The sequence below is a fragment of the Microtus oregoni genome, unplaced genomic scaffold, assembly GCF_018167655.1.
Source record: "Microtus oregoni isolate MIOR12 unplaced genomic scaffold, Mior012 000031F_ref0000149, whole genome shotgun sequence".
NCBI lineage: Eukaryota > Metazoa > Chordata > Mammalia > Rodentia > Cricetidae > Microtus > Microtus oregoni.
The window spans coordinates 23913348-23940424 of record NW_024543090.1 but is presented as its reverse complement, the minus strand read 5'-3'; the positions used below and the strand labels follow the sequence as shown (position 1 = coordinate 23940424).

The 27077-nt window shown below is 44.5% G+C and overlaps 1 protein-coding gene across 1 annotated transcript; it reads left to right on the top strand.

Annotated features, from left to right (window-relative positions):
• The first annotated feature begins 4787 nt into the window (after positions 1-4787).
• Gatm (glycine amidinotransferase) lies at positions 4788-23364 on the top strand. The gene is made up of 9 exons (XM_041679285.1): positions 4788-4945; positions 6010-6228; positions 12732-12927; positions 14089-14279; positions 16621-16758; positions 16895-17059; positions 19674-19737; positions 20383-20499; positions 22319-23364. Exons 1-9 carry the CDS (start codon positions 4877-4879, stop codon positions 22429-22431), a joined length of 1272 nt encoding a protein of 423 aa, XP_041535219.1. The 5' UTR covers positions 4788-4876; the 3' UTR covers positions 22432-23364.
• The last annotated feature ends 3713 nt before the right edge of the window (positions 23365-27077 follow it).

Sequence of the window (27077 nt, the reverse complement as noted above, 5' to 3'; positions counted from 1 at the left end):
GCAGGTAGAGCTGCTTGCTGCCAATCCTGTCGACCTGCATTCAATTCCTGGGACCTAAGTGGTGGGAAGAGAACTGATTCCCTTATGTTGTTCTCTGAGTTCTGTGTGTGCACACATCCGTGAAATGGTGTTCTTACTCACACACAATAAATAAATCAATGTTTAAATCTAAAAATAGAAAGAAATATTCACTAAGAAAAAGTATATTTGTTCATTTAAGAGTCAAGACCTTTGCCCTATGTTAATGTGTTGCAGCTCCCCAAACCATTTCCTGGAAACTTATCATTCAATCTGTCTCTTGCTTTATAGAATTTTCTTTTAGAAGTCTAGACCAGAAACAAGAACGGGGCGGGGGGGGGGGGGGGAGGAATCAGCCGGAAGAAGACTGCTGGAAACGGAATGGAAGAGGAGTTTGGGTTGTAAGAATGGAATGAGGGAGAGAGCACAGATGAGCTTTTATGCCACATGTATTGTATCAAATGAAACTGGTGTTTAAAAAAATCGCTGTGTTTGGCCTGTTCTGTGGGTTGAGTGTGAGATTCAAATCAAGAAATTTGCCTGCTCTATACTTTGATATTACGGTACTATCAGATGGAGGGCATTGTCCTGAAAGAGGAGAAAGTGTTTACTGCCTTGGAATTCTAGGAGATCCCTGAAAACTGGAGTGAAAGAAGTAAGACGCTTGGAAAAGACGCTGCTGTTTCTTTTCATCTTCTCAGGGCTAGGTCAATCTGAAAGCTGACTTGGCTGAGGGTGCTTTAAATGCTTTGGGGAAGCTGCAGTTCCTTGGTGCTTCTCTTTGCAGCTGACTTCTGATGAAAGAATCCTTCTCGTGAGATGCTGACAGCTAGAACATAACTGTTCATAGCTGGTACAGATCCTGAGTGAATTCGTACGGTTGTAGCCCAGAGGCTGCCGGCACGAGCTTTCGAAGCGCCAGTTGACGTCAAAGACCGTAAGATACCAGAGAGAGGGCTCGGTTCTCAGCATTCAACCACTGACTGAGGGTTGTGCTGCATCAGGCACTGTGCTCAGGGCAGAGTGGAAGATAAAACAGGCTCCCTGTCCTTGCGGAGCCTGGAGCCTATGGAAAGGAAAATGGACTAAGCCGCTCGGGCAGGGAATGCTGTGAGCTAGAACACTGGGTATTCGACAAAGAGGCCAATCCTGTAGCGTCCTAGGTACAGAAAGGGGGTCTCATTAGTTCCTCAGATTGATTCGGCAAGTAAGAAAGACAATATTTAAAAAAAAAAAAGGGTCAGGGATACAGCTCAGAGGTCAAGTACTTGATTATCACATATATAAGGCACTGAATTTGATCCCTACCATCATAAAAGCAGATAATGACAATGATGAAGAAGAAGAGAAATAAAGAGGAGAAGAAGGGTAAGAGATGGAGGAAGGGGAGGAGGAGGGGACATTGGAGGGGAAAGACTGGACTACACTGAGTTCGCTAGGCTCCCACAGAGAAGCGTAGGCACTGACTTGATACTTTACAAGGAGGGCCCTGTCTTCCAGCCTCCAGATGTGTTAGTCTCAGCCTGCTTGGGCGACTCCTTCCCCACATCAAGGGTCCCGGAAAGGAGAAGGTTGTTTTGTGAGGGTAACGCCCAGACAAAGTGTGATGAGGCCAGGAACCTCCAAAACTGCCACTGAGCTTGTTTTAAGTTGGCCATCTGCTGCAGGCCACGGGGTCTGTCCTTAAGGGTGGTTTGCACACCAAGTGAAACTCCCTTGGGGAAAACAAAAACCATTTGAAAGTGGTTATAATTAGAGATAGCTTCAGTGTTGGGAGTGGGTGGTTGTGCCCACTTCCTCCCTCAGTGCTGGGACCCCTGTCTAACTTGGACCTACGCAGGCCCTCTGCATGCTGCGGCAGTCTGTGTGAGTTCATACACATCAGTGCTGCTGTGTTTAGAAGGCCTTGTGTCCTTGGTGTCCCCCATCCCTTCTGGCTCTGACACGCTTTCTGCCTCTTTTGTGGGATTCCTGGAGAGAGGAATTTGATGGAGACTTACAACTAGAACTGAGCGTTCTGGGGTCTCTCACCCTCAGCACCTTGTCCTGTTGTGGGTTCCTGTGTTTGTTCCCATCTACTGCAGGAGGATGCTTCTCTGACGATGGCTGAGCAAGGCACTGATCTGAGCATAGCAGAATGCCATTAGGAGTCAATATCTTCAATTACAACTTTCTTTATTTACGTTCTAGTTCTGAAGATATACTTTAGCTACCTTATTTGAACTTGAATATTATTATATCGTCTTCTGATTTACTATGGGAGTATCCACGACACCACAGTACACTACATTACACTACAGATACAAATGTGTCTCCGAGTAGGTGACTTCTATAGGTAGCCTACCTTACCATTGCGAGTGTACATATGGAAAAATCTCAAAGATCCATACCTAGACACAAGTTCGATGCCAACCATAGCAGTGAAATATGGATTCTCCTAACAGGTTCTTTTGTTATTCATTTTGCTGATCCACTGACTTTATTAGTTTTTATTTGTTCTATTTTTAATCTCAGAAAAATCTTCAAAAATCCTGCATTTTGTTGGTTGGAATGAAGTTGAATTAGGCATATCATCAAGGCAGCTTCCATGAAGGAGGATGAAAAGCCATACCCTTTCCCTGTGAGATTATTTCTTACCCTTTGTTTTTTTTTCCCATACCCGTGATACTCTGAATCATGCCTTTGGATTAATCTGCAAAGTATGTTACTATGGGACTTTACTATGTTGTAGAAATTACCACCAGCATCTTAACGTTACTAGTTCAACCTCTGTTGTTGGTGTTATTTACAGGGAGAAGAGAAGGCAAGGATCACACACTATATACAGCTTCTGAACGAGGCAGCAACTAAAGACCAGGACGTTGTCAAGAGTTACTACAGACACCTAATAGGTGTGCCCCAGTGTTAGGCATGATCAGTATAGACATGTGATTTCAGTTGATGAGGTTATAAAAAAAGATACAGAATTTTTTCAAACCCACAAAATAAAAAACAAAAGTGTACAGAGAGTGATTTATGGCTGTAGGACTTGTGTATGGGGCTCCTCGATCTCACTTTTTTTTTCCCTACTGGGTTCCAAGAGAGACGAGTGTCCGTCTGGCTAGGAAAGTTTTCAACTATCTAAAACTAAATTGCATGCACCTTAGCTTCATTTTAGCCGGGGACTCTTAGATCTTACACTTACAAAATGAAAAGAATGTCTTTAATGAGAGACATGGGATGTTTTCAGATGTCAGACAGATCTGAAGCAAAGCAAAGTAAATTCTTGTTAAGTGAATTTACCAGCTTTTGTTTGAGTCAAGGTCTCAGGTGTTCCAAGCTGGCCTTGAACTTGCTGTGTAGCCTGAGCGACTCTGCCGGGCCTTATAAGGTTTGTGGTGAGGTTTTTGCTTGGTTTGGTTGCTTGGTTGTTCTTAAATGCATGTTGGATGATCACTCAGCTACAAAGCTACATCCCAGCCTTTCCCATCTTTTATTTGGGGGGGGGGGGCGGCAGAGTTTCTCTTTAGCTTTGGAACCTGTCCTGGAACTAGCTCTTGTAGACCAGGCTGGCCTCGAACTCACAGAGATTCGCCTGCCTCTGCCTCCCGAGTGCTCGGATTAAAGGTGTGCGCCACCACTGCCTGGCTCTTTCCCATCTTTAAACATCCTTTTACTGAGGCAGCTGCGTATCTGGTCACCCTAAGCTCCCCAGAGACGTAGCCTCAAGAGGCGGTTGTGTTCTTCTATGGGGCTTAATTGCTTTTTTAAATTTTGAGAAATTCTCAAAGTCCTCACTAGCAGAATGAACCTGCACTAGAAAGGTCAAGGGTTGTGAGTCCACATCACATGGTGTTTGAGGAGCAGAGCTAAGATAGGATCCTTGACCCACTGGCTCCTTTGACTGTACCAGGATCTTGGGGCCTCTCTGTTGACAAAGGGTTAACTCATAGTCATACAAGTCCTAGAGCTGACCAGACTTCCCCTTCACCGTCTATTTTAGTCCCCGGGTAGCTCGTGGACCAGGGGAAAGCAATGCAACTATTCTCAGTTTCTACAAAAGATAAACACAAAGTGAGGGGGACGGGGAGGGGGGTATTGCGGAGGCTCATCGTGCTGGCCTGTAATTACAGCATAAAGGAGATTGGAGGAGGCCAGACCGGGTTGCACGGCTCTACTCTTTAAAGCACAGAGGAACCAAAAAGGGAAAAAAAATTACAAGAAGTACTCAAAGCTTTTGTCCCTTCTGTTAAGAAGCAGCATGTCTATTTTGAGTTCTCCAGTTTTAGGTTTTCAAATCCAGTTAAGGTTGCACTGCAAGAACTACTTTCAAGCACCCAAGCCATGTCCTAAGAAACATTTTAAGACAGGTTTCAGAAAGAAAAGCTATCTGATCTGCAGCCCTCCTTTATTTCTGACTTAATGTCTTTCTGTTTTCAAGATTGAAGGGCCAGTGTTCTGAAGACCACCCCACAGACTCAGGTCGTAAAAGTAGGAAACTAACCCAGGGTCGTTTCACTCGGTGTCACTTTGGGTTCTGGGTCAATGCACGGACCTGAATTTAAGCCCAGGACTGTCCTTGGCCTTTGCATAGTAGTCAGGTGGCAAAATGGACTTCCAAACAGACCACCCGGACGAGGCACTGGGTAACCTCCCTGTGGGGCTTCGCGGTGCTCCCTTGAGCCAGCACGGGACCAGGAGCTAAAAAAGGGCAAGTCCCGGGATGTGACCCGCGGGCGCTGAGGCCACCTGTTCCCGGCAGCCAATAGGCCGGGCCCGGGGCGCGGCTACAAAAGGAACGCGCGCGGCCGCAGGCTGGGAGCTGGAGCGAGGGCGGTGGCTGGGACCTTGTGCACGCGGAGCGGGCAGGACCAGGGCGATGCTGAGGGTGAGGTGTCTGCGCGGCGGAAGCCGAGGTGCCGAGGCGGTGCACTACATCGGATCTCGGGTACGTTCCTTTGCACCCTCGGGACCTCAGCGGGACTCAGGGTGGGAACCCAGAGGGGGACCGGACTCCCCAGTGAGAGGGTGGCGTGGTCTGGGTTGGGTAGCCCGCGAAGGCATTTTTCTGGGAAGATGCCTGTGGGTGGATGGATGGAGCTGTGGGCTCTAGCTGTAACAGGGATTCCCTATGCTTACTGGGGGTTGGAATGAGTCCAATCTGTCCCCCACCTGCTGCTCCTCCCTGCCCTCTGCTTCCCTGGGATCTCTGCGCATGCCTGCAGATTCTCCCTGGCCCCTCAACAAGAATAGCTCTGGCAGATGAGTTCTGCCAGCAGCTGGTTCCTGAACAACTGTCACTCGCCCTCTTGCTTTGGGTCTCCACCCTTGGGTTCCTCCAGCTCCCTTCTGGAGGAATTTTAACAGCCCGATTGAGATTGGGGGCGGGGGGGGGGGGTGAGGTTTGCACAGGGAAGCGGGTGAAGGAATCCTCCCCGCTCTGTGTTATAGAGGTCCCTATTTTTAACAAGGGAATCAGGGACCATCTGTAATATGGTGCAAGTGACAGTTGGTCACTCTCTGACTTGAAATGCTAAGGAATGTGAAGTATATGTCAGAGACTTTAAAAAATGGGTTGGCGCTTCTCCTTCTGAAAGGCAAGATCTTTTCAAATGATTCCGTGTTATTCACAGTAAAAAGAGTCCAATTTTCAGACTGAGGAAGGACGACTTCCTCCCCCAGTTGGACATGACAGGGCACGTAATTGGGGAAGAGAATGACCTGTCTTCTGTGAACGTTTCTGAAAGCTTGTTTGCATTATTCTGGGATACAGACAGGGATTGTGGTGGCCAGGAACCAGATCTTCTCCGGGGTTTTTAAAAGTTACAGCATTTAACATAAACGAAAAGAAAATCTATAATCAACAAAAAGTTGAGTGGCTTGTTTTTGTTTTAAGTTGCCCACAACCCTCTCTTTACGAACATCTTAGTGTCTCTGTCTGTGTTATCCTGGCTTCTCAGACTTTAACCCCACCTTGTTTGAGTTTTTTTGTTTTTGTTTTTGTTTCTTAAGCTTGGAGGACTCTTGACAGGATGGGTGCAGCGAACTTTCCAGAGTACCCAGGCAGCTACAGCTTCCTCCCGGAACTCCTGTGCAGCTGAAGACAAGGCCACCGATCCTCTACCCAAGAACTGCCCCGTGTCCTCTTACAACGAATGGGACCCTTTAGAGGAAGTGATAGTGGGCAGGGCAGAAAATGCCTGTGTCCCACCATTCACGGTGGAGGTAAAGGTAAGCAAGGGTTTGCAGGAAGTTCTCTCCTCAGCCTCTGCAGCCTGATTCTGCTCCCGCCCTCCTCTGCAGCCGCTTTCACCTCGGTGGGGCAGCGGAGTAATTTTAAGTCGTTTTGCTTGCTCGCACCAGAATTCGGTATTATTTACACATCGCTTCCTTCTTGAAACGTCCCTGGGAGTCGAGGAGAGCTTTCCTAGGAGGTTATTCTTTGGTATTCCCCATATTTTACTTCGCGACTGTTATTTCACTTTTGGCTCGTTCTTGTAGCCGTTCTCGCAGCTTCTGCACCCTCCTTCGCTCCAGGCCAGACCACTCCCCTATGGGCCTTCTAGTCTAGGTCTCCGCTGTGAACTCCGTGGTGGATGTGGAGTTGGCAACTGGCAACTGACACAGCTTGAGTTCCAGTTGCAGGACATCTATAAGCCAAAGTCTTCATTTCTTCCTTTTACTTTTTGGCAGTTTTACTTAATCAGATTAAAACACCAGTCATCTTTGATTTCCCCTTCAGTCACATTGCCCACATCAAGTCTTTTGTCGAAAGGAATCTTGCCCCCACGCTTCAGTCTCTGCCCTAGGTCTGGAGTTCATCTATGCCCGGACGACTGCTGTAAGCTCCCAGCTGCCTCTCCTCTCGGCCCTCTCCAGACCGTATCCCAGCCACTACTGGAGTGACTGTTTTAAACCCAGATTTGATCATGTGACTCATTATGATTCCACGATTCCCCTGCCTTACTAACACCCTCCTTCCATTGCTGAGAATAAAGCCCTCATGGTATTCAGGTTTCTCCACAAGCTGAATACCATGTACCTTGGTATTTCTCCTTGTATCTGCAGGACTCCTGGTTCACTTATTACCTCCTCTTAGAGATGTGTGAGTGTAGCAAGCTAGCAGATATTCATTCCTATTTAAGCTTCTCTCTTCTAGTAGCCCACCTGGACTTCAGGCAGACTTTAGCAAGCAACCAAAGACCAATAAGAATCAGGCCTTTGCCCCCACCCAAGTGTGTCTCACCCACTTTCCTGCACTCCCTTCTGCCACTACCTAGCTCTACCATGTCTTTCCCAGACCCTCCAGAGCTTCCTGGCAATAAGCAATATCTTCCTTTTAAAAAATAAACTCCTAATATTTACTTGCAGTATTTTTGTGGCCCATATGGGCTAGTGTTCAGATGGAGTGTCAGGTAAGGGCCCCTTCCTTTTTGTAAGCACTTTTAAAAATCTTGTTAATAGTGAGTTATAAATTAACTTATATATCTTAAGTGTACATGAGTTCTTCCTAAATATCTACATTTTCATCTTCAGTGCCGAGTGCGGAACTAAATCTGTAGCCATGTCACCAGAAATGCAGGGACATAAAGAAGCTCACTTCTGTTTGGAGAGATACGATGTACACCTTGACGCAGTATCTATGTATCTATGCCACCCGGCTGGCAGGGTGCTTGAAGTGTAAGGAACATTGAGGGGAGAGCCAGTGCCAAGCATTGGGTAGTTACAAAGTATTCTGAAGGCAGTAGTTCTTTTTTTTTTTTTTTTTTTTTTTTTTGGTTTTTCGAGACAGGTGTCCTGGAACTAGCTCTGTAGACCAGGCTGGTCTCGAACTCACAGAGATCCGCCAAGGCAGTAGTTCTTGAGTGAGACCTGGCAGAGACAGCAACGGTTTCTTCATATTGTTCTGAATATATCTCTGGTTCTGATCCCTGAAATTTGCTAAGCAGATTAATGTATATGTTATCCCCATATTATAAAATAAATAAGATATAGTCTTTCAAAGTCTTTTCTTGAAAAGAAATCCCTATCCATTTTGATTGAGAAAATTCAAATTCAGGCAATAGTTTATCATCTAATCCATCTTTAAAATTATTGACCATTATATATTCATAAAATCTGACCTCAGATGTCTTTAATTTTTTTTTTTTTTGTGTGTGTGTGTGTGTGCCTGTACACATACTTGTAGAGGCCAGAAGAGGGTGTCAGATCCCCTGGAGTTAGAGTAACAGGTAGTTCTAAGTGCCAGACATGGGTGATGGGAACTGAACTCAGGTCCCCTGGCAGAACAGGAAGTGCTTTTAACTACTAAACCATCTGTCCAACCCCAATACCGTGTGATCTTAAGGAATCAGAATCCTCAGAGATCATTGGAAGTGTTTTGACACTTGATTTGTGACTTTAGACTTTGTAGCTTAAAATACTTGTGGAATGAATGTCGTTAAAGGCAAGGGGCTGGCATTGAATTAGTTACCTGGTAAAAGCTGGATAACTCATCTTGACAGCTGCATGACCTGCAGAATTCCTATAAATTTGCCAACTACCTCACAGGATTAAACTTGAAGCTATCAAATTACATGTTGTAAAGCACAAAATATGGAAAGTAAAAGTTGTAGTTTTATGGATCCAGTTTGCCAGTTACATTACAAAAGTATGCTGGAAATGTATTAGGTGTAGAATACCAGTAGCATTAGCCATATTGATTTCATTCAATTTTTTTTTTGGATTTTTCGAGACAGGGTTTCTCTGTGGCTTTGGAGCCTGTCCTGTAACTAGCTCTTGTAGACCAGGCTGGCCTCAAACTCACAGATCCGCCGGTCTCTGCCTCACGAGTGCTGGGATTAAAGGCATGCGCCACTACCGCCTGGCTGATTTCATTCACTTTTCTGGTTACTTCTGTTTTATGTGACAGACTAAGCTAGGCATTGAGGGAGGAAAAAGTAAATAGAAGATATATATATTAGAGAGAAAGATAGAGAGATGAGTCTCATGAAGCCTAAGCTAGCCTTAAACTATCCAAAGATGATTTTGAATTCCTGATACTCCTCCTCCCCGCCTCTAACTCTCTGTGGTAGGGTGACAGACATGTGCCCCTAGGCCCAGGAACATAGATAAAATTACTCTGATTAAGAACAATAAGAGTCAGGCAGTGTTGGTGCACGCCTTTGATTCTTGCACTCAGGAGGCAGAGGCAGGTAGATCTCTGTGAGTTCAAGGCCAGCCTGGTCTACAGAGTAAGTTCAAGGGCAGCCAGGGCTACACAGAGTAACCCTGGGAGGAAGGAAGGAAGAAAGGAAGGAAGGAAGGAAGGAAGGAAGGAAGGAAATAATGACTGGGTTTGGTGACATATGCCAATGATGTTAACACTCAGGACATTAAGTCAGGAGGATCTTGAGTTTAGGACCAGCCCAGCCTACACAGCAAAACCTTGTTTCAAAAACAAAAGAATGCTAAAACAATGTAGCAGAGTGTACAGGTGTCTAGGTGAATAGAGATTAAAATATGCTTCAAGACACACAGGTTGGAAATTTTTTTCAAAGGAACAAGAAACATGTAGGTCAGAAAGCACTATTTTAAAGACTTAATAGCTTTTTTTTTTTGAAAACATAGTAAATAGTTGCTTTTGTCTTTTTTTTTAAATAAGGCCCTTGATAGAGGACTCCAAAAATATTATTAATTAAGGTTAATGTAATACAAGTTTATTGCCTGATTAACAAAAAGTTCGAGTCTACTGGTATTTCTTAGATTTTCCAGAGAGGGCGTTTGAAAATTAGTGGAGCAGACAGACTCTGCACAGAGAGCTTCAGGGTGTGAGGGCTACAAAGTTTCCAGGAATGCAGCTCCATCTCTGCCATAGGTTGTCAAAGGCGTCACGTGCCACAGTGGAGTGCTCACTGTCTGGAAAATTCTTGGTAAATGATTGCTAACTCATTTATCAAGGTTATAAAGAAAGTGTAAACAATGTCTAAATCTTCCTCAGAAAATGTAATTTGCCCTGATCATTTGGACTTTGTCCAATGTTTGCCAGATTATAAACTGCACCAACATTTGTTCAAATAAAATTTTTCTCCCAGGATAGTTGACTTAGTCTTTCATAGCAAGGCAAGGTTCGCTCTGAACAGATACGCAACACTAAATACTTTGGAGTGAGTCTGGCAAGACGACATGACTGTGTCTGCCGTAATTCTGTGTTGAATTGTCAAAGGCTTCTTGTCCCTCAGTGGACTGCAGGAGATGTGCCTGGCATGAGAAGATGGAGTAGTGAATGGCTGGGCAGTAGTACCAGGATGTGTCAGAGAAGAAAATAAAGAATCATTATCCTCTGTTTCTAGCTGCTACTGAAGAAACTCCCGGGAGTAGAAAACTACTTGTTTTGGTTTGGCATTACTTTGTTTTTGTTTTGCTTTCGTTAAGAGTGGATTAGCCATAAAAGTACTCAAATGTTTCACGCTGATAATATTTTTCCTGGGTTAGAAGTTGGCTATATGTTCATAGATCTTCAAAAGTCAACTTAATCACAACAGTGACCAGAAAACGGTTTCTTTCGAAAGTCAGAGAGTAAATGACTCAGGCTTTGCAGAGAATGTACATCTACCCTGCAGCTTTTTGACTCTCAGCCCTGCCACTACAATGGGAAAGCAGCCACAGGTACCGTGGAACAAAATTAGCATGGTGAGTCCCCTTAAACGTGTGTTGGTAAAAACAGCAGCCTGGCTGGATTTGGCCTGGGGACCTTAGTTTACTAACAGCTCAGCTTTCAGAGCCTAGCTCTTTTGGAAGATCTGTTTCTCAGATTATTCTGTGTCCTCCAGCCTGGGTTCCAGACTAAGCAGAGGTAAGAAAATATATTTTCTATTTATCATATTCAGGTAAATATAAAAGCAGAGACATAAACTGAGGGGGAGGAATGTCTTTGGTATTGAAGATCTAGGCAGTTAGCCCAGTCCTGATGAACAAAACTATTAGAAATATCAAGTGTGGTGGTGCACATCTTTACTCCCAACACTTGGCAGAGGAAGGCAGATCTCTGTGAGATCAAGACCAGCCTGGTCTACAGATTGAATTCCAAGCCAGTCAGACTGAATGATGAGACCTTACCTCAAAACAAAACAAAGATCTTTAAGAAGAGCCTTAATAAAGAATCCTAGTTTTAGAAGATTTTATACATCAAGGTGGAAACATTCAAACTTATAGAACATAGTAGTCAAGCCCCTCACTATTTGGAACACTGTCCAGTCAGAAGACTGAAGCTCTTGTCCTGTTAAGTCATGTAGGAGGTGAGCGCACAACCTCTCCGCCCTGCGTGTGAAGAGATCACATGTTTGAGAGCATTGTCTCTTGGGTAGGATCATCAAAGCGCTATGGGTATCTAGCTAAACTAAGCGTATTCTAGTGCACTTGAGCCTTTAACCCATCTCTGCCCCTTCGTTCTAATACTTGCTGCTATACACAAATGTCAGCTTTGAGGTAGAAACCTTATGTATAAGACATGATTAGAACCAGTAGTTGGTTGTCAACCAGTGAGTGATGCGAAGACACTTAAAAACGATACCCGTGTCGATTGTGTTTTTCAGCTAAAAACGTTTACATGTCGCATGGCTTTGCCAGGGTTGTGATGAAGTCCTAAGAGTTTTTCTCAGGGTCTGGATTCGCTGTTTCATCTCTCTGGGTAGCTATAACATGCAGCATGCACTGGCCCAGTGTATTCCTTTAAACTGACTGACAGCTTAGATACAAGCCCAACAATCTGAACGTAGACTCTTTCCATCTTTATGCTTGCATCTCACCTTTGGAAAGTGTTTACATCCTTAGCTTCTGGGATCCTGAAACTCTGTGAGCTTGCATTTCACTGGCAGATTACTTCCAAAGGGGCCTGAGATGAGGTGAGACTGGATTCGAGAGAGGTGGGGGGCTAGGTGTGAGACACAAATGACCAACTCCAAAGCCTGCCTTGTGTCACTGCCCAGTTTTGTTGAATGCAAATTCTGTCCAGCGGGAAAGTGAGCCATGCAGGTTAAGATATGGAAAACATTTCTGAAAACATAATCTTCACACAGTTAAAATATCTTTTTTGTCCCACAAAAATCTCAGCTTTTCTGTAAGAACTCGGGAGTTTGTGGATCATTTCGGATCTTGGCTTAGTGTAGGGGTTTTTCTTCTTTGTTTGGTTTGACCTCTTGTTTCATCTCAGTGAGACTCTAACGGGAGTGTCTATGTCCTGCTTTGTCTGTGAAGCACAGCCAGGAAGATTCCAAGCCTGGATCGGGGACAGACAAGCTGTTAGGGGTTAAGCATGAGATCTGAGGCAGAAGGATCAAAGACCTCAAGATAATTTGGGGCTGGAGAAAGATGCTCAGTGATTAAGAGCACTTCCTGCTCTTCCAGAGGTCCCTAGCTTAGTTCCAACACCAGTGTCGGGCACAGCTCATAACTGTAACTGCAGCTCCAGGAAATCCAGCACCTTCTTCTGGCACAAGTATGCATGCACACACACATACAAATAAAAACAAGTCTCTAAAAATATATATAACAAGATGATTTAAAGAGCTTCAGACACCAAATCCTGGGGTCTGTGAGGAGGCTGGTGTGCTCAGTGCTGGGGATGAACTCCGAACAGACCTGTTCGCAGTCTGGGTCCCTCTTCCGCTGCGCAAATAGCTGTTCCCGGCCTGCGAGCCCACCTGGAGCTGTATGATTCTCCTGTAACGCTTTCGTTTACTTTCTTCTTATTCTAGGCCAATACATACGAAAAGTACTGGCCATTTTACCAGAAAAACGGAGGTCTGTATTTTCCCAAAGAGCATCTGAAAAAGGCTGTTGCCGAAGTGGAGGAAATGTGCAATATTTTGAAAATGGAAGGCGTGACAGTGAGGCGCCCTGACCCCATCGACTGGTCGCTGAAGTATAAGACTCCAGATTTTGAGTCTACAGGTAAGCAGCATCGTGAAAATAATCTGGCAGATCCTTGGTTTTCGATTTCCTTCTCAGATACACAGGGAGGATGCTTGTAGAATTTCTTGAAGAATCCTTTGTTTTACTTACTTCTCCTTTAACACCTTCGAGATTATTGAGGAAGCATCTGGCTCATTTTGATTTGGTTGAGGTGTACACATTCTAAGCTTCTGAATGTTATAGACATTTTTCATAAGAACACTGAATTGTTCCTAGTTTTCCTTAACGACAGAAATTCAAATGGAAATAGAGGGTCTGGAGAGACGGCTCGGCAGTTAAGGGCCATCATTACACTTGAGGAGGACCTGAAGTTCAGTGTTCCCAGCACCACATCAGGCAGCTCATAACAGCATGTAACTCCAGCTCCAGGGCTGTGGCACCCTCTTCCGGTGCCCCTACTTCCACACAGATACACATGTTTCAATTTTTAAGGGGGAAATGGAGACATCCCCTTTTTTAAACTGCCACTATTTCACAATTGCTCTTGTGCGTGAATACTGTAATTTATTTTGCAGAATGATCTTAGCCTAGTTCTTACCATGTCACACTGTCCATTGTGAACTCTGTTTCTGTATCTTACGATGTCACACTGTCTCTTGTGAACTCTGTTTCTGTATCTTACGATGTCACACTGTCTCTTGTGAACTCTGTTTCTGTATCTTACGATGTCACACTGTCCATTGTGAACTCTGTTTCTGTATCTTACGATGTCACACTGTCTCTTGTGAACTCTGTTTCTGTATCTTACGATGTCACACTGTCTCTTGTGAACTCTGTTTCTGTATCTTACGATGTCACACTGTCTCTTGTGAACTCTGTTTCTGTATCTTACGATGTCACACTGTCTCTTGTGAACTCTGTTTCTGTATCTTTAAAAAGGAACCTACAAGTAGAGAAGGCTTATGGTTCAAAATCTTACTCAGTTTTTTGTTTCCATTTTTGCTTGACATCACACCCAATAGAGAATTCTTGTCAACAACCTAGTCTAGTATGTATCGTGTTTTTCTGCCATGTATTGTATAATTACATAGACAAACAAGGCTTTTAGTAAACTTTGCTACAAATAGATTGTGTTATACATGCTTTAATGTTTTGGAAAGCTGCATCACTGAGGTGGCCATGGAACTTTTGGTCCAATAGGTTTATACAGTGCGATGCCTCGAGACATCCTGATGGTTGTGGGAAATGAGATCATTGAGGCTCCCATGGCATGGCGGTCACGCTTCTTTGAGTACCGAGCATACAGGTCACTTATCAAAGACTACTTCCACCGTGGCGCCAAGTGGACAACAGCACCCAAGCCAACCATGGCTGATGAACTGTATGACAAGGTATGTCCCTAGCTATAGACCAGCGTGTTCGTGACTGCTGTTCCAAGTAATCCACAAAGCGTAAGAAAGGAATTCTCTGGTACTTCACATATATTATGCATTTTCATTTAAAAACTTACTATGTTTAGATGAAACTAGGAGTAAATGTTAATGATCATAACAGCAATAACATTTACTGCTTACTCTGTGCTGAGTCCTGGGGCTCAGGACGTATCACCAATCGTATTTATTCTTACAAAAACTCTAGAAAGTGATGGTGATGGTGACCCACGCCTGTAATCCCAGCACTCAGGAGGCAGATGCAGGTGGGTCTCCGAGTTCAAGACCAGACTGGTCTACAAAGTGAGTTCCAGGACATCCGGGGCTGCACAGAGAAACCCTGTCTTGAAACAAAACTCTAGAAGGCAGTGATAGCATGTTATCATTTCATCACTGGGAGCCAAACTTGTCCTAAGGGCACATTGCTATTCACTGCTGGAGCCACAGCAGTCTCTAGGAGAAAGTCTTTCTCTTCTTCCAGCAAAAGCATCTGGTATCTCGGCCAGGTTCTCAGTAAGGTGAAAGGTGCAGTTATCGCCTGCCCGCAGGTTCTGCACCCATGAATTCAACCAAATTCCAATAATATTTTTGAAAATTGTGCCTGTCATTCAATGACAATATGGCATAACATTTTTCCTATGACATTTGGGTTGCACTGAGGGTTATAGCTAATCTAGAGGTGTTTTAGTTTTTGTTGTTGTTGTTGTTGTTTTGGTTTGGTATGCTTTGGTTTTGGTTTTTCAAGACAGGGTTTCTCTGTGTAGCTTTTGGAGCCTGTCCTGAAACTCACTCTGTAGACCAGACTGGACTCAAACTCAAGGGATCTGCCTGCCTCTGTGTCCCAAGTGCTGGGATTAAAGGTGGGTGCTACCACCGCCCGGCTCTAGAAGTGTTTTAAAGGATTCAGGTTGTGCTAGTTTATGCAGTGAATTTGAACATCCATAGATTTTAGTGTTTATGGGATACTAGAACTAATCTCCTCCACAAATACAAAGGATATATGTCTTTAGTAAGATAACTATGATTCATAGAAAAAAATCACTTATAGAAATAATTTTCAAGCAAAAAATTATTCTAGGCATTTAAAGGCAGAGATGAAAAAATAAGTCCTGCACATCCAAATTTGGCAGGGAGCTACCTGGCATCTCATTTTAGGGTATAAATTGGGCTCAGGTCCAAATTCCTTCTCTAAAGAAGAAGGGCGACTTCATCCCGCTGGCTTTCAGCATTGTAACTACCTACGGGTGCACGCACACGCACGCACGTGTGTGTGTGTGTGTGTGTGTGTGTGTGTGTGTGTGTGTGTATCTCTATGTGTGACTCTGTGTGTGTGTCTGTGTGTGTTTGCACGTGTGTGTGTGTGTGCGTGGGTGTCTGTGTCTGTGTGTGCACACGTGTGTCATTGACTGTTTTCAGAATCAATTGCTACCTGCATTTCTTGTTTCTACATGTCAGAAAGTTACTCTAATGCCTAGTTTTTCATTTTGTTGTGGTGGTGGTGGTTTTGTTTTGATTTGTTTGTATTACTTTTCTGTTTGTTGTGACAAGGGACTCGAGGGAAGAATCTATGAGAGAAAGGGATTATCTTAGCTCATAGTTTGGATGTCATCGCCCCACCCACATGCTTTGGCAGAACAATGTGTTGACAGAAGCATGCAGGAGATGTTTTGACTTCTTGGCAGACCAAAAAGAGAAAGGGAATACAGGAGAAAGGAAGAGACCAGAGCAAGAGAGAGCCCCCAAGGACACACCCCAGCAACCCACCTTCTCCCAGTTATGCCCCCCCCTCCTAATTTTCACTTTTTTTTTTTTTGTTTTTTGTTTTTTCGAGACAGGGTTTCTCTGTGGCTTTGGAGCCTGTCCTGGAACTAGCTCTGTAGACCAGGCTGGTCTCGAACTCACAGAGATCCGCCTGCCTCTGCCTCCCGAGTGCTGGGATTAAAGGCGTGCACCACCATCGCCCGGCTCTAATTTTCACTTTTTATAATGCGATCATTTGACTACATCAAGGGATTAATCCATTGATTGGGCTAGAGCCCCTCATAATCTATTTTATTTCTGAAAATGCTAAAGGGATATCCTTCACCAATCCCTTGGGCTTTCCTTAACCAATCAGCTTGGCAGTCAGAATTGGCCATCACAGACAAACATCTTTTCCATGGGTGTTTTAATCTAGAGTTGAATTGTAGTATTTTGGGAAATGATGCTAGTGAATTAATTTTTAAAATCATGTATATCCTTGTAAATAAATCCCTTAAAAACCTAAATGCAATGTGTGTGTGTTCCTTCTCGTTCCAACTAGGATTATCCCATCCATTCTGTGGAAGACAGACACAAATTGGCCTCCCAGGGAAAGTTTGTGACGACCGAGTTCGAGCCATGCTTTGATGCTGCTGACTTCATTCGAGCCGGAAGAGATATTTTTGCTCAGAGAAGCCAGGTTGCTAACAACCGGCTCTATAGCCTCACGCTACCTTATCGCATTCTTGATCCCTAAATTTAAAAGTTTAAATCTGACATGCTTTTGGTTTCCCAAACTTAGAACGGAATATTTTTAAGATTGTTTTTACTTTCAGGTTACAAACTTCCTGGGCATCGAGTGGATGCGTAGGCATCTTGCTCCGGACTACAGGGTCCACACCATCTCTTTTAAAGACCCCAATCCGATGCACATCGATGCCACCTTCAACATCATCGGACCTGGTCTCGTGCTCTCCAATCCTGACCGGCCGTGTCACCAGGTAGGAGAGTTCTTAGGACGCCAGAAAAGCTAGAGAACCTGGCAACTTTATTTAAAAGAAAGAACCTTGGCACCTTAAGTATTTCCATGGCCCTAGTGGTTCTAAATGACAACTTTAGCAATGGTCAGTGGCATTATTATCAGACATGGAATTGCTTATGTTTACAAGATTCCTGGTGTGCGGAACTCTACACTGTCGTTGTGACTGTTAGGATCGTATCATCAGACGTAGATTTCAGCTGTCTGCGGCTGTTACTCGTCAAATTGTGTGTCTATGTTATCCTTCGAAAGTGATTTCCTCACCATTTTCAATTGCAGCTCAACAGGATTATTTATAAACAAGTGACTTTGGTGTGGCCAGAGCAATGCCCTGAGCATTAGGTGTCTTGGTCAGCCGCCCTTCTGCCTGCCTTCTTGGGGAGGAACAGATCTGCCAAGCTGACCCTGCTCCCTCCCTATCACCCACAGCCTCTTATCTTCTCCCCGCTGCCTCTGAGTCCAGCTGGGAAGTGAGTTGTTTACAAGGCTGTAGCACAGCTTTCAAAAGTCCTTTCATGCTGCGTGCGGGTCATGCCTGTCCCTTATTTTCATACCTAAGGACCAAGATGATCCATTTCAACTCCTAGGACGTGTTGATGTACTACGTGGGAGTATGGTTTGTGTGGCGATGACTCACTTGTAATGGCTATCCCGTGACAACCGTGCTGCTTTGACATTACATCCTTGACCTTTGTCCTTATTCATGGCCGCGCAGGATGACGGGACTGTGGAGCAGAGAGGCTGTCAGCTTGGCAGCTTGGCATCATCACAGCGTGGCTTTCTTTTTTTTTTTTTTTTTTTTTTTAACAGAACTTGCCTCAAGTTTATTTGTAAAAACAGCATAAGGTCCTGAACATCTGCAAATACTGTGTAGGTGTTCACACCAGTCCATCTGTCTTCACACTGGCAGACTGCGACCTTTTTTATGGGGCCTTCACAGGGGCCTGGGCACCTTTGGGAGCCTGAGCTGCAGCTGAGGCCTCTGCCTTGGCTTGAACCTTGGGCTTTGTTTTTTGGAGCCTACGACCCCTGGCCATGTTAGCTTCTAATCCGCTTCCCAAGCTTGGGGTGAGCAATTAAAGCCAGAGGGGTGAGTTTGTGGGTGGGGCCCTTTGGCACCTTGGGCTTCACCACCTGGGGCTTTACCAGGGCCTTGATGGCCTCCGCACGTGCGCTCATGGCCTTTGCATTATTTGCCTGCATCTTCTTCAGGCCTTTCTTGTTGTGCTTCTTGGCAAAGCACATGTTCCTCAGGAACTTGGGGTCAACCCCCTTGAGAGATTCGTATCTTTGTGACCGGGGTTTCTTGATGCCGTTTCTGTGCCATTTCCGGGACTGGTTGTTTGTGGTGTGGTTCTTGGACTTGGCCATGGCTGGACGGTAATCGGCTCCCGAAGCGCCTGCGACCGGAAGAGCACAGCGTGGCTTTCTTATAACTAACCAGAAGACGTTTAAATTTTCCTTAATGAGAATGTCTTGGGAAAATATCTTTGGTGTTTTAAATTTTGAAAGCTGAAAAGCTTTACACACACACACACACACATACACATCCCACACACTTAAGTTCATTCTTTGACAACTTCAGACAAACGATGCATTCTCTCTTCAATCCTCCCATCCCCCTCAACTCCACTCCGCCCTGCCATAGCCTTTTCTATATTCATGACTTTGGTTTGGTTTTGTGACCCATTTGGCCTAACCAGGGTCATCTGTGTGACTGCTGGACTGGGATTATCCACTGGAGCCTGATGGGCTCACCACTGGGTGCCAAGTGAAGGCAATGACTCTATCAATAGCAAACAGTTCATTAGAAAAGGGTGGGGCCCCTGAGCCCCGCCTCCATATGGGTCTCGCTGTTGACAGCCAATTCTTTTTTTTTTTTTTTTTGGATTTTCGAGACAGGGTTTCTCCATAGCTTTTGGTTCCTGTCCTGGAACTAGCTCTTGTAGACCAGGCTGGCCTCGAGCTCCCAGAGATCTGCCTGCCTCTGCCTCCCAAGTGCTGGGATTAAAGGCGTGCACCACCACCGCCCAGCCCGACAGCCAATTCTTGTACAGACCTGATACAGATATCCGCAGCTATTTTAAATTATAATTTAAACAGAATCATCAACTTTTTTAAAAAAAAATGTATGGTTTATTTATTTTCTTATGTGCATTGGTGTTTTACCTGCAGGTATGTGTGTTCGCTCTCCCTGGAACTAGAGTTACAGACTGTTGTTGTGAGCTGCCATGTGGGTTCTGGGAATTGAACCCAGGCCTTCTGGAAGAGCGGCCAGTGCTCTTAACCACTGAGCCCCCTCTCCATCCCCTCAAAGTCATCAACTTTAAAAAAAATTGTGTCCTTATTTTGTAAATGGAGGAGATGACTTGCAAAAGAGCTATTCATGATAAGGAGAGCTGAGTGAGCACGTGCCTATAAGCTAACCGCTTGTGGTGCTGGGGCAGGGGGATTGTGAGATCAACACCAACCTGGGCGATATGGCAGACTTCATCTTTAAAAACAAAACCATAACGACTCCCAGAAACCCAGTGGCAAATGTGGATTTAAGTCTGTTGGGTTGTTTGCTCTTACAGATTGATCTTTTCAAGAAAGCAGGATGGACCATAGTTACCCCTCCATCACCAGTCATCCCCGACGGTATGTCGACTTTTACATCCTTTGTGACCAGGTGTCTTCACCTGCAGAGAAAGCCATCTTTTGTCACACTAGAGATGGCCTTTCCCCATGAGCAGTAAAATCACGGCTAGTTCTAGAGTGAGGCCGGGACAAGTGTTTGTGAGTTTTCCTTTCACAGAAAACGAAAACGAGGAGACAGAATTTAAAATATCATATGAAGCAAGATACGACTTTTAAAATAAGATGGGATGAGTTCCAAACGCCTGAGGAATGTGGATTGTTTTGTAAGATTTATAAATATGTTGTTGTACAATCAAAATAGGTTCTCAAAGCTGGAAGTGCAGTTCAGTGGTCGAACGCTTGTCTAGTGTGTTTAAGGCCCTGGGTTTGATCCCCGGTAGTACAAGATCTAACTAAAAAACACCAACAAAGCAGAGCAGGGTGGAACAGGACAGCAAGGCCAGCACAGAGAAGGCTGGGGCAGGGGAATTGCAGCCCAGCGTCATTTTCTGTCACCATAGTGAAAACATGTCGGAAGGAAAAAGGTAACATGAGATAGTAAGATAAGCTCTCTCGTGGGAACTGAAGCAGGCAAGGACCTAGTGTCACTTCAGTGCCCTTCCCTTGGTCAGACACGCGTGCTCTAACCGTCGATGCTGTTTTCAGATCACCCGCTCTGGATGTCATCCAAATGGCTTTCCATGAACGTCTTAATGCTGGATGAGAAGCGTGTCATGGTAGACGCCAATGAAGCCCCAATTCAGAAGATGTTTGAGAAGTTGGGTATGTGTGATGGATGCAGCATGTTGTCACATATAAACAATGGTCACCACTACCTGAGGAAAAGACATGCGGAGTCTAAAATATGGTTTATTGAATTCGAATTCTGTTCCCTTTAAATGTACCAAATTATTACCTTTTACTTGGTAAATGTACCAAATTATCACCTTTTAATTGGTTAGTGATTTTGCTTCTATTAAGCATAGCCTTTCAAAGTTGGGCATATTTCATGAGGTCCTGAAACATCCAGCGGCAAGAGTTAATCAATCTTCTGTCTCTCTGCTGGTTTCCTGGTGCCTACAGGCTGAGTGAGAGGCACCATACTCAGATGAGTTGCTTTGCCTTCCTACAGAGAAGGAATTACTGAGGGCCCTTTAGAAGAACTTTAATGGTAATCTCATGTTTCAGAGGGCTTGTAAGGACACAACTGGAAACTGACCTGTGTATGCATTAAAAACAGTTCACATGGTTCTGAGATGCAGAGAAGGATGCCAGCCCGTCATTCCGCTTTTAAAGAGCAGGATTGGTTGCACGAGGAGCCACATGTTCCTATTTTGACATTTAAGTTTTAGACCAGGATTCTAATACTGTTGAGGAAAACCTCGAACGAAAGGGTTTCGTGTGAGCCATGGGGTACAGATGATGTGCGAGCGGTCCTTAACACATTTGACATATCCTCAGGGTGAATTTGGTAACAGCCAGGCAGCTTATATGTTGAAATTAGGTTGTTAAAACTTTGTTCTGCATTTCCGATATACTCCGTAAAAGACTATTCTCTTATTTGCCACACCTATCCTTAATGTTGAATTGGTTTTTAAAAAGATAGCTTGAAGTTTTGAATTGAGCAGAATCTGGTGACTGGACCCACAGCGCCAAACCATGTTTTCTTTCACCTTCATTAAGTAACAAAATTACTTGGGTTCAACTTTTTCATATATTGTGATTTTGTTGTTTCTCAACTTAAACTGATGGAAAGTACCAAATAATCTGATTTGATAGTTTTAATTTTGTAGTTAAAGTCATGTAGTTAGTCTTGGGGAACTTACATAAATTTCCTCAAATAGCTATGATTCTCTCCAGTTGAGGATGAGTACGCTATGACCAGCCAGGACGTGGATGCTTCTGATCCCACATCCACTTTGTGTTTCCATTCAAACTGCACTCTTAGACTTCAAAGATGTAGGAGGGGTACCTCAGAGGCGTCTTTCTCACGCCTCCTTGTTCGCCCCACCATACAGTGAGCCCTGTAGTGATTCTGCAGCTCATGTGCCCTCAAACGGAGGAGGAAAAGAGCAGCTTACTGTGTCTAACGTAGCGTAGTCTGGGCGTTGTTAGTTAAGTGGTCTCTGCATTCATAGACATGTTCTCACAAATGGTGCCGGCTGAAGCCGATTGTCTGATTGGCTCTGATACCTGAATACCCACACAACCCAGATAGTAAAGCTGTGATGCATTTTTCCCTTGAGGTGGTCTAGCCCAGTTAATCTGTAGAAGATGAATGTGTTCTTATTGTGTGTGTGTCGAGTCGGCATTTCAGTACTGAATTTTAGTACTTGGTAGGTATATCTGCTCATCCAGGCTGCTGATTCGTGATCATTCCATAGAGCAAAACCTGTCTCTATTGACTTCTTTTGTTGAAGATGTTAAAGAAGTGTGATGGGCTAGGTTAGATGAAATATAGTCTGTGAAAGCAAAATTAAAAAGAAGAGACCACTGTAGACCTGATTGAGGGATTTGAACCTCCGTGTTCCTGCAGGTGTCTGGACTTATGAGATCTAATGTGAGTCCCCTCTGACTGACCAGTCTTTCTCTCTCAATGCAGGCATCAGTACCATCAAGGTTAACATCCGAAACGCCAACTCCCTGGGGGGAGGCTTCCACTGCTGGACCTGTGACGTCCGGCGCCGAGGCACCCTTCAGTCCTACTTTGACTGAACGGGCACGGCGTGGCTCTGAGCACGGCCTCAGATATACCTAAGAAGCATAGCAGCAAGGCCCATTCTCTCGCTTTAATAAATGCATGAACTGTAGTGCTTTGAACAATCACGTCTTTAACAGGGTTCCCAGGCCTGGGTTACTTTTCTTTGACCCAAGGAAGATTACTCTTACTAGGTTCACTTTCTTCTCCCAAGTTCTTTACTGCTTGGCTTCAAGCATAAAAGCTGAGTAAATGCATACCAAGGCAAAAATTAGTCACTTGAGTAACTTGGCCGCTAATATTTAACCATCTACCTCTGTTTTTAATTTTCTTTCCAAAAGGCAGCTTGAAATGTCAATCTAACCGTATTTTCCTCCCTTTTTGGTGGACTTGTGACTGTTCGTATCACTTCTTTTTTTCTAGATGGGACAAAGACTTAGGGGGAAAAAAATCCCACAGATCCTAAGTAGAATCAGATATTTGTCTCTTTTTCTCGAAAACAAATTTGGGTAGTTGTTTTTAATTTTTTAAAAAATAACCTTGACTATGCAAACACTAAGAAAATGAAGTGAATTTTCCATGAACGCTTTTAACATTCTATTGTCGACATTTGGTCCTAAAATCTCGTCCTACAGCTTACCTCATCTCAAGTGGGTTACTCTTGTCTTCTTCCTTCCTTTCCAGAATTTACAGACGTGCTTAGTGTAATAGGGTATAACTCATAGATCCCAGCCCTAAATGTTGATGTTAAATATCTAACAGATGTAATGGTATCTTTGGTAATCTAAGACTTGTTTACATATGTGCAAATTGTTTAAAGCATAGAGCTTTAAAGCAATTTTTAAAAAACTAATGCAGGTGAAAAAAAATACATGAGACGTGAAATAATTTTAATGTTGGATATTGTATATGTATTTTTATTCTAATAAACTTTTGTGTTCCAGATTGGATTTTATTAGAGTCTGGCCTCAGTCTCATGACTTTAGAGTCACAGGAGTGTAGCTATTGGATGAGAGGTGTGTGTGTGTGTGTGTGTGTGTGTGTGTGTGTGTGTGTTTGAGAGAGAGAATATGTGTTGCTGTGTGGGTACATGTGTAGGGAGGTATGCTCATGTGTGTGTGTATACGTGTGGAAGTCAGAGGTCAGCCTTGGGTGTCAATCTTCTTGATTGTTGAGACAGGGTCTCTTTTGCACTGGCCTGGAGCTCACCAAGTATGCTAGTTGACTGGCCCAGGCATTTCCCCCACCCCCCACCCCACACACATCATCTCTGCCTCCACAAGAGTGGGAAGAATTCCTCCATCTCTGCCTCCACAAAGTGGGATGGATCCCCCATCTCTGCCTCCACAAAGTGGGATGGATCCCCCATCTCTGCCTCCCCAGAAGTGGGAGGGATTCCCTGTCCCTACTTTCCCAGCAGTAGGATGGATCCCCACCGTCTCTGTCTCCCCAGCAATGGGATTATGAGCACACACCACCACACCTGCCTTTTTCACTTGGGTTCTGGGAATCAAATGCCATTCTCACTTACACTTAAACATGTACTTTGCCAGGTGAGATTACTCCTCTGCCCACCTTGGAGAAGAATTGTAGTTTCCTGAAATAAGATATTCATCCCCAATTCAAACCTAACATTATTCAAAAACGGTTGACAAAGATTGGTCACACAGAGTCCCAGCACTTGGGAGATCGTGGCAGGAGGATCAGGAGTTCTGGGTTAACCTTAGCTGCATAGCCAGAGGAAAGCCAGGCTGGGCTGCAGGAGACCTTGGCTTAGGAGAAAAAAAAAGAAAGAAAGGGAAGGAAGAGGTCAAAACAGAAAAGAAAAAAAGAAGGAAAGAAAAAAATGAATGCAGTCAGAAATTGGCTTATTCTCCACTCCTTCAAAGCTGTCAGAAGGTTTTGTGAGCATGGGATGGGGTGGGTGTTAGTCCTAGGCCCCCAAAAGAAAAGGACTGTCCATTCTGGATTGATGAACTTTCCTCGTGCAAATACCACATAGGATGTGCAATTAGAGATTAACCACAGGTTTCAGCCGCTCCTCTAACTGCTTTATGTCAGGGTCACAGGACACAGCATGCTGTCTGCATGCCAGCGTGAGACTCGAACTGTTACTGCTTGAGAGTGATGCAGCTATGTGGATTCATGCACCCGAAGCCACCCAGTCAGGGCCTAAGTGACCCCTGCGATTCTAGTAGACACCTTCTGTATTCAACTAAGCACGTATGTATTCCCTCTGCTTCTGTGGCTGATCACATCTCATTTGTCGCTGAGAAAACAGAGACCACTGGGCATCCGTTCCTTCAGCTTCTGCTCCAGGCCCCGCAGAGACATGCTCACTGGTGCAGGGCACTGCCCAAGGCTTTCTCTCTCCTGACCTTTACCAGCTAATCTCCTAGAGCAAAGGTTCTCAGCCTTCCTCACGCTGCGACCCTTCAATACAGTTCCTCATGTTGTCGTAAGCTCAACCATGAAGTTATTTCGTTGCTACTTCACAACTGTGATTTTGCTACAGTTATGAATCATAATGTAAATCTGTGTTTTCCATTGCTCTTAGGTGACCCTGTGAAAGGGTTGTTCAGCCCCCAAGGGGTTGAGACCCAGGTTGAGAACCGCTGTTCTAGAGAGAAATGTCAGGTTTTTTTTCAGTGCTTCTGTTTACACACCATGTTTGAGAAGGGCAATGTCTCTCATCACTGTAGAGTACAATATTGTCTGCGATAACAGTCACAATTAAAGGGTAGAGTCACTATTAAAATATAGTAACAGCGGGCAGAGGTGATGGCTCAGTGGTCAAGGACACTTGCCAGAGGATTCCACTTTGGGGTCTAGCGCTCATGTTAGACAACTCTCAGCTGCCTGTAACTCCAGCTCCAGGAAATCTGACATCTTCTGGCCTTCTTGGGTACCCACTCACAAGTGGCACATACCTCCATAGACGCATACAAATAAATAAAAATAAATCTCTTTTAAAAGTACAGTAGTAAAAGGCAATCACTCTGTAACTACCAACCATTCTAGGGAGTAAAGTACTTTGTGCTCTATTGGTTATTGTGGGAATGTGCTAAAGGGAACCGAAAAGGTAGGACCAGTGCTTTGTGTTTGGCTGATATAAAGTAGAGAAGGGAAACAGAGGAGGCAAGAAGAGGAGGGAAGAAGAAGCAGCTTGACAGAATGAGAAGAAAAGCAGAGAAATGCAGCCAGATCCCATGAACAGTCCCAGGATTCAGAAGGCAGAAATACTGAGACCCCCAAAAATCAGGTCAGCCTGCATCTTTGGGAAAGGAAACCGACAAAGGAAAGAATGGAGAGAACGAAGAGAAAGGAAGGAGAGAGGGGCAACCAAGACAGAGTTGGTCGGCTGAGTTGACACTGGATATTCAATAAAGGAGGAGCAAGTGTGAATGGGAGAGAGGGGTGGAGATGTAGAGTGTGCACACTGTTGGGCCTATTTGGTGGGTTCAGTCTCCCAGGGCTCCTGCCCCAGGGATCCCTTGTATGTTGGGTCACAGGTTGTCCTGGTTAGCTTTATGCCAACTTTGTACCTGGTGGTCCTTGGTTCTATAAGAAATCAGGCTGAGCAAGCCTTGGGGAGCGAGCCAGTAAGCAGCACCCCTCCATGGCCTCTGCAACAGGTCCTGCCTCCAGGTTCCTGCCCTGTTTGAGTTCCTGTGCTGACCTCCTTCAATGACGGACTACAGTGCAGAAGTGTAAGCCAAATAAACTCCTTCCTTCCCAACTCGCTTTTTGTCGGTGTTTCATCACAGCAATAGAAACCTAACTAAGACACGGGTGCTGGTCATAACATGTATCCCACTCTCAAGTCTCCCTTGGGGAAATCAGGTCCAGATCCTGTCTGGGCCTCCGTGCAGTGCTTCACAGACTGAGTCTTGGGTGTTGTTTGTACCTCTGGGCCACCTTTCAGGAGCTGGTTTGCAAATACTGACTCTATTTCCGTACCGTCCTGAATATTTGGTCTGCTGCTTGAGGTTTGTCTCTAAGTTTCTTATAGACTCTGTGTTTGACGGGTCTCTAGTTTGCTGAGTACTGCATGGTTCTGGTTCAAAGTTTCTTCTCTGTCTAACAATGCTCTGTGGCCCAAGCTTCAATGCACAGTCACGTGACACTAGTCCTGAGGTTCGCAACGCATCTCAGGCTGCTATGCCTCAACATAACAAGCTTGTGTGTGTGCATATGTATGTATGTGTGTATGTGTGTGTATGTATGTGTGTATGTATGTGTGTATGTGTGTATGTGTGTATGTGCGTATGTGTGTATGTGTGTATGTATGTATGTGTATATGTATGTGTGTATGTGTGTATGTATGTGTGTATGTATGTATGTGTGTATGTGTGTGTATGTAGGTATGTGTGTATGTATGTGTGTATATGTATGTGTGTATGTATGTGTGTGTATGTATGTATGTGTGTGTATGTATGTGTATGTATGTATGTGTATGCATGTGTGTATGTGTATGTATATGTGTGTGTATGTATGTATGTGTGTTTGTATGTATGTGTGTATGTATGCATGTATGTATGTATGTGTATGTATGTATGTGTGTGTATGTATGTGTGTATGTATGTGTGTATGTATCTATGTGTGTGTATGTATGTATGTGTCCACTTATGTACAGGTATGGTGGTCATAGGCCGACAGAATG

Excerpts from the sequence above, each read along its gene's own strand:
- Gatm (XM_041679285.1), top strand. The coding sequence starts at position 4,877 with ATGCTGAGGGTGAGGTGTCTGCGCGGCGGAAGCCGAGGTGCCGAGGCG. Across the intron at positions 4,946-6,009 it reads TGCACTACATCGGATCTCGG|CTTGGAGGACTCTTGACAGG; the intron begins GTACGTTCCTTT and ends TTGTTTCTTAAG. Across the intron at positions 20,500-22,318 it reads GAAGATGTTTGAGAAGTTGG|GCATCAGTACCATCAAGGTT; the intron begins GTATGTGTGATG and ends CTCTCAATGCAG.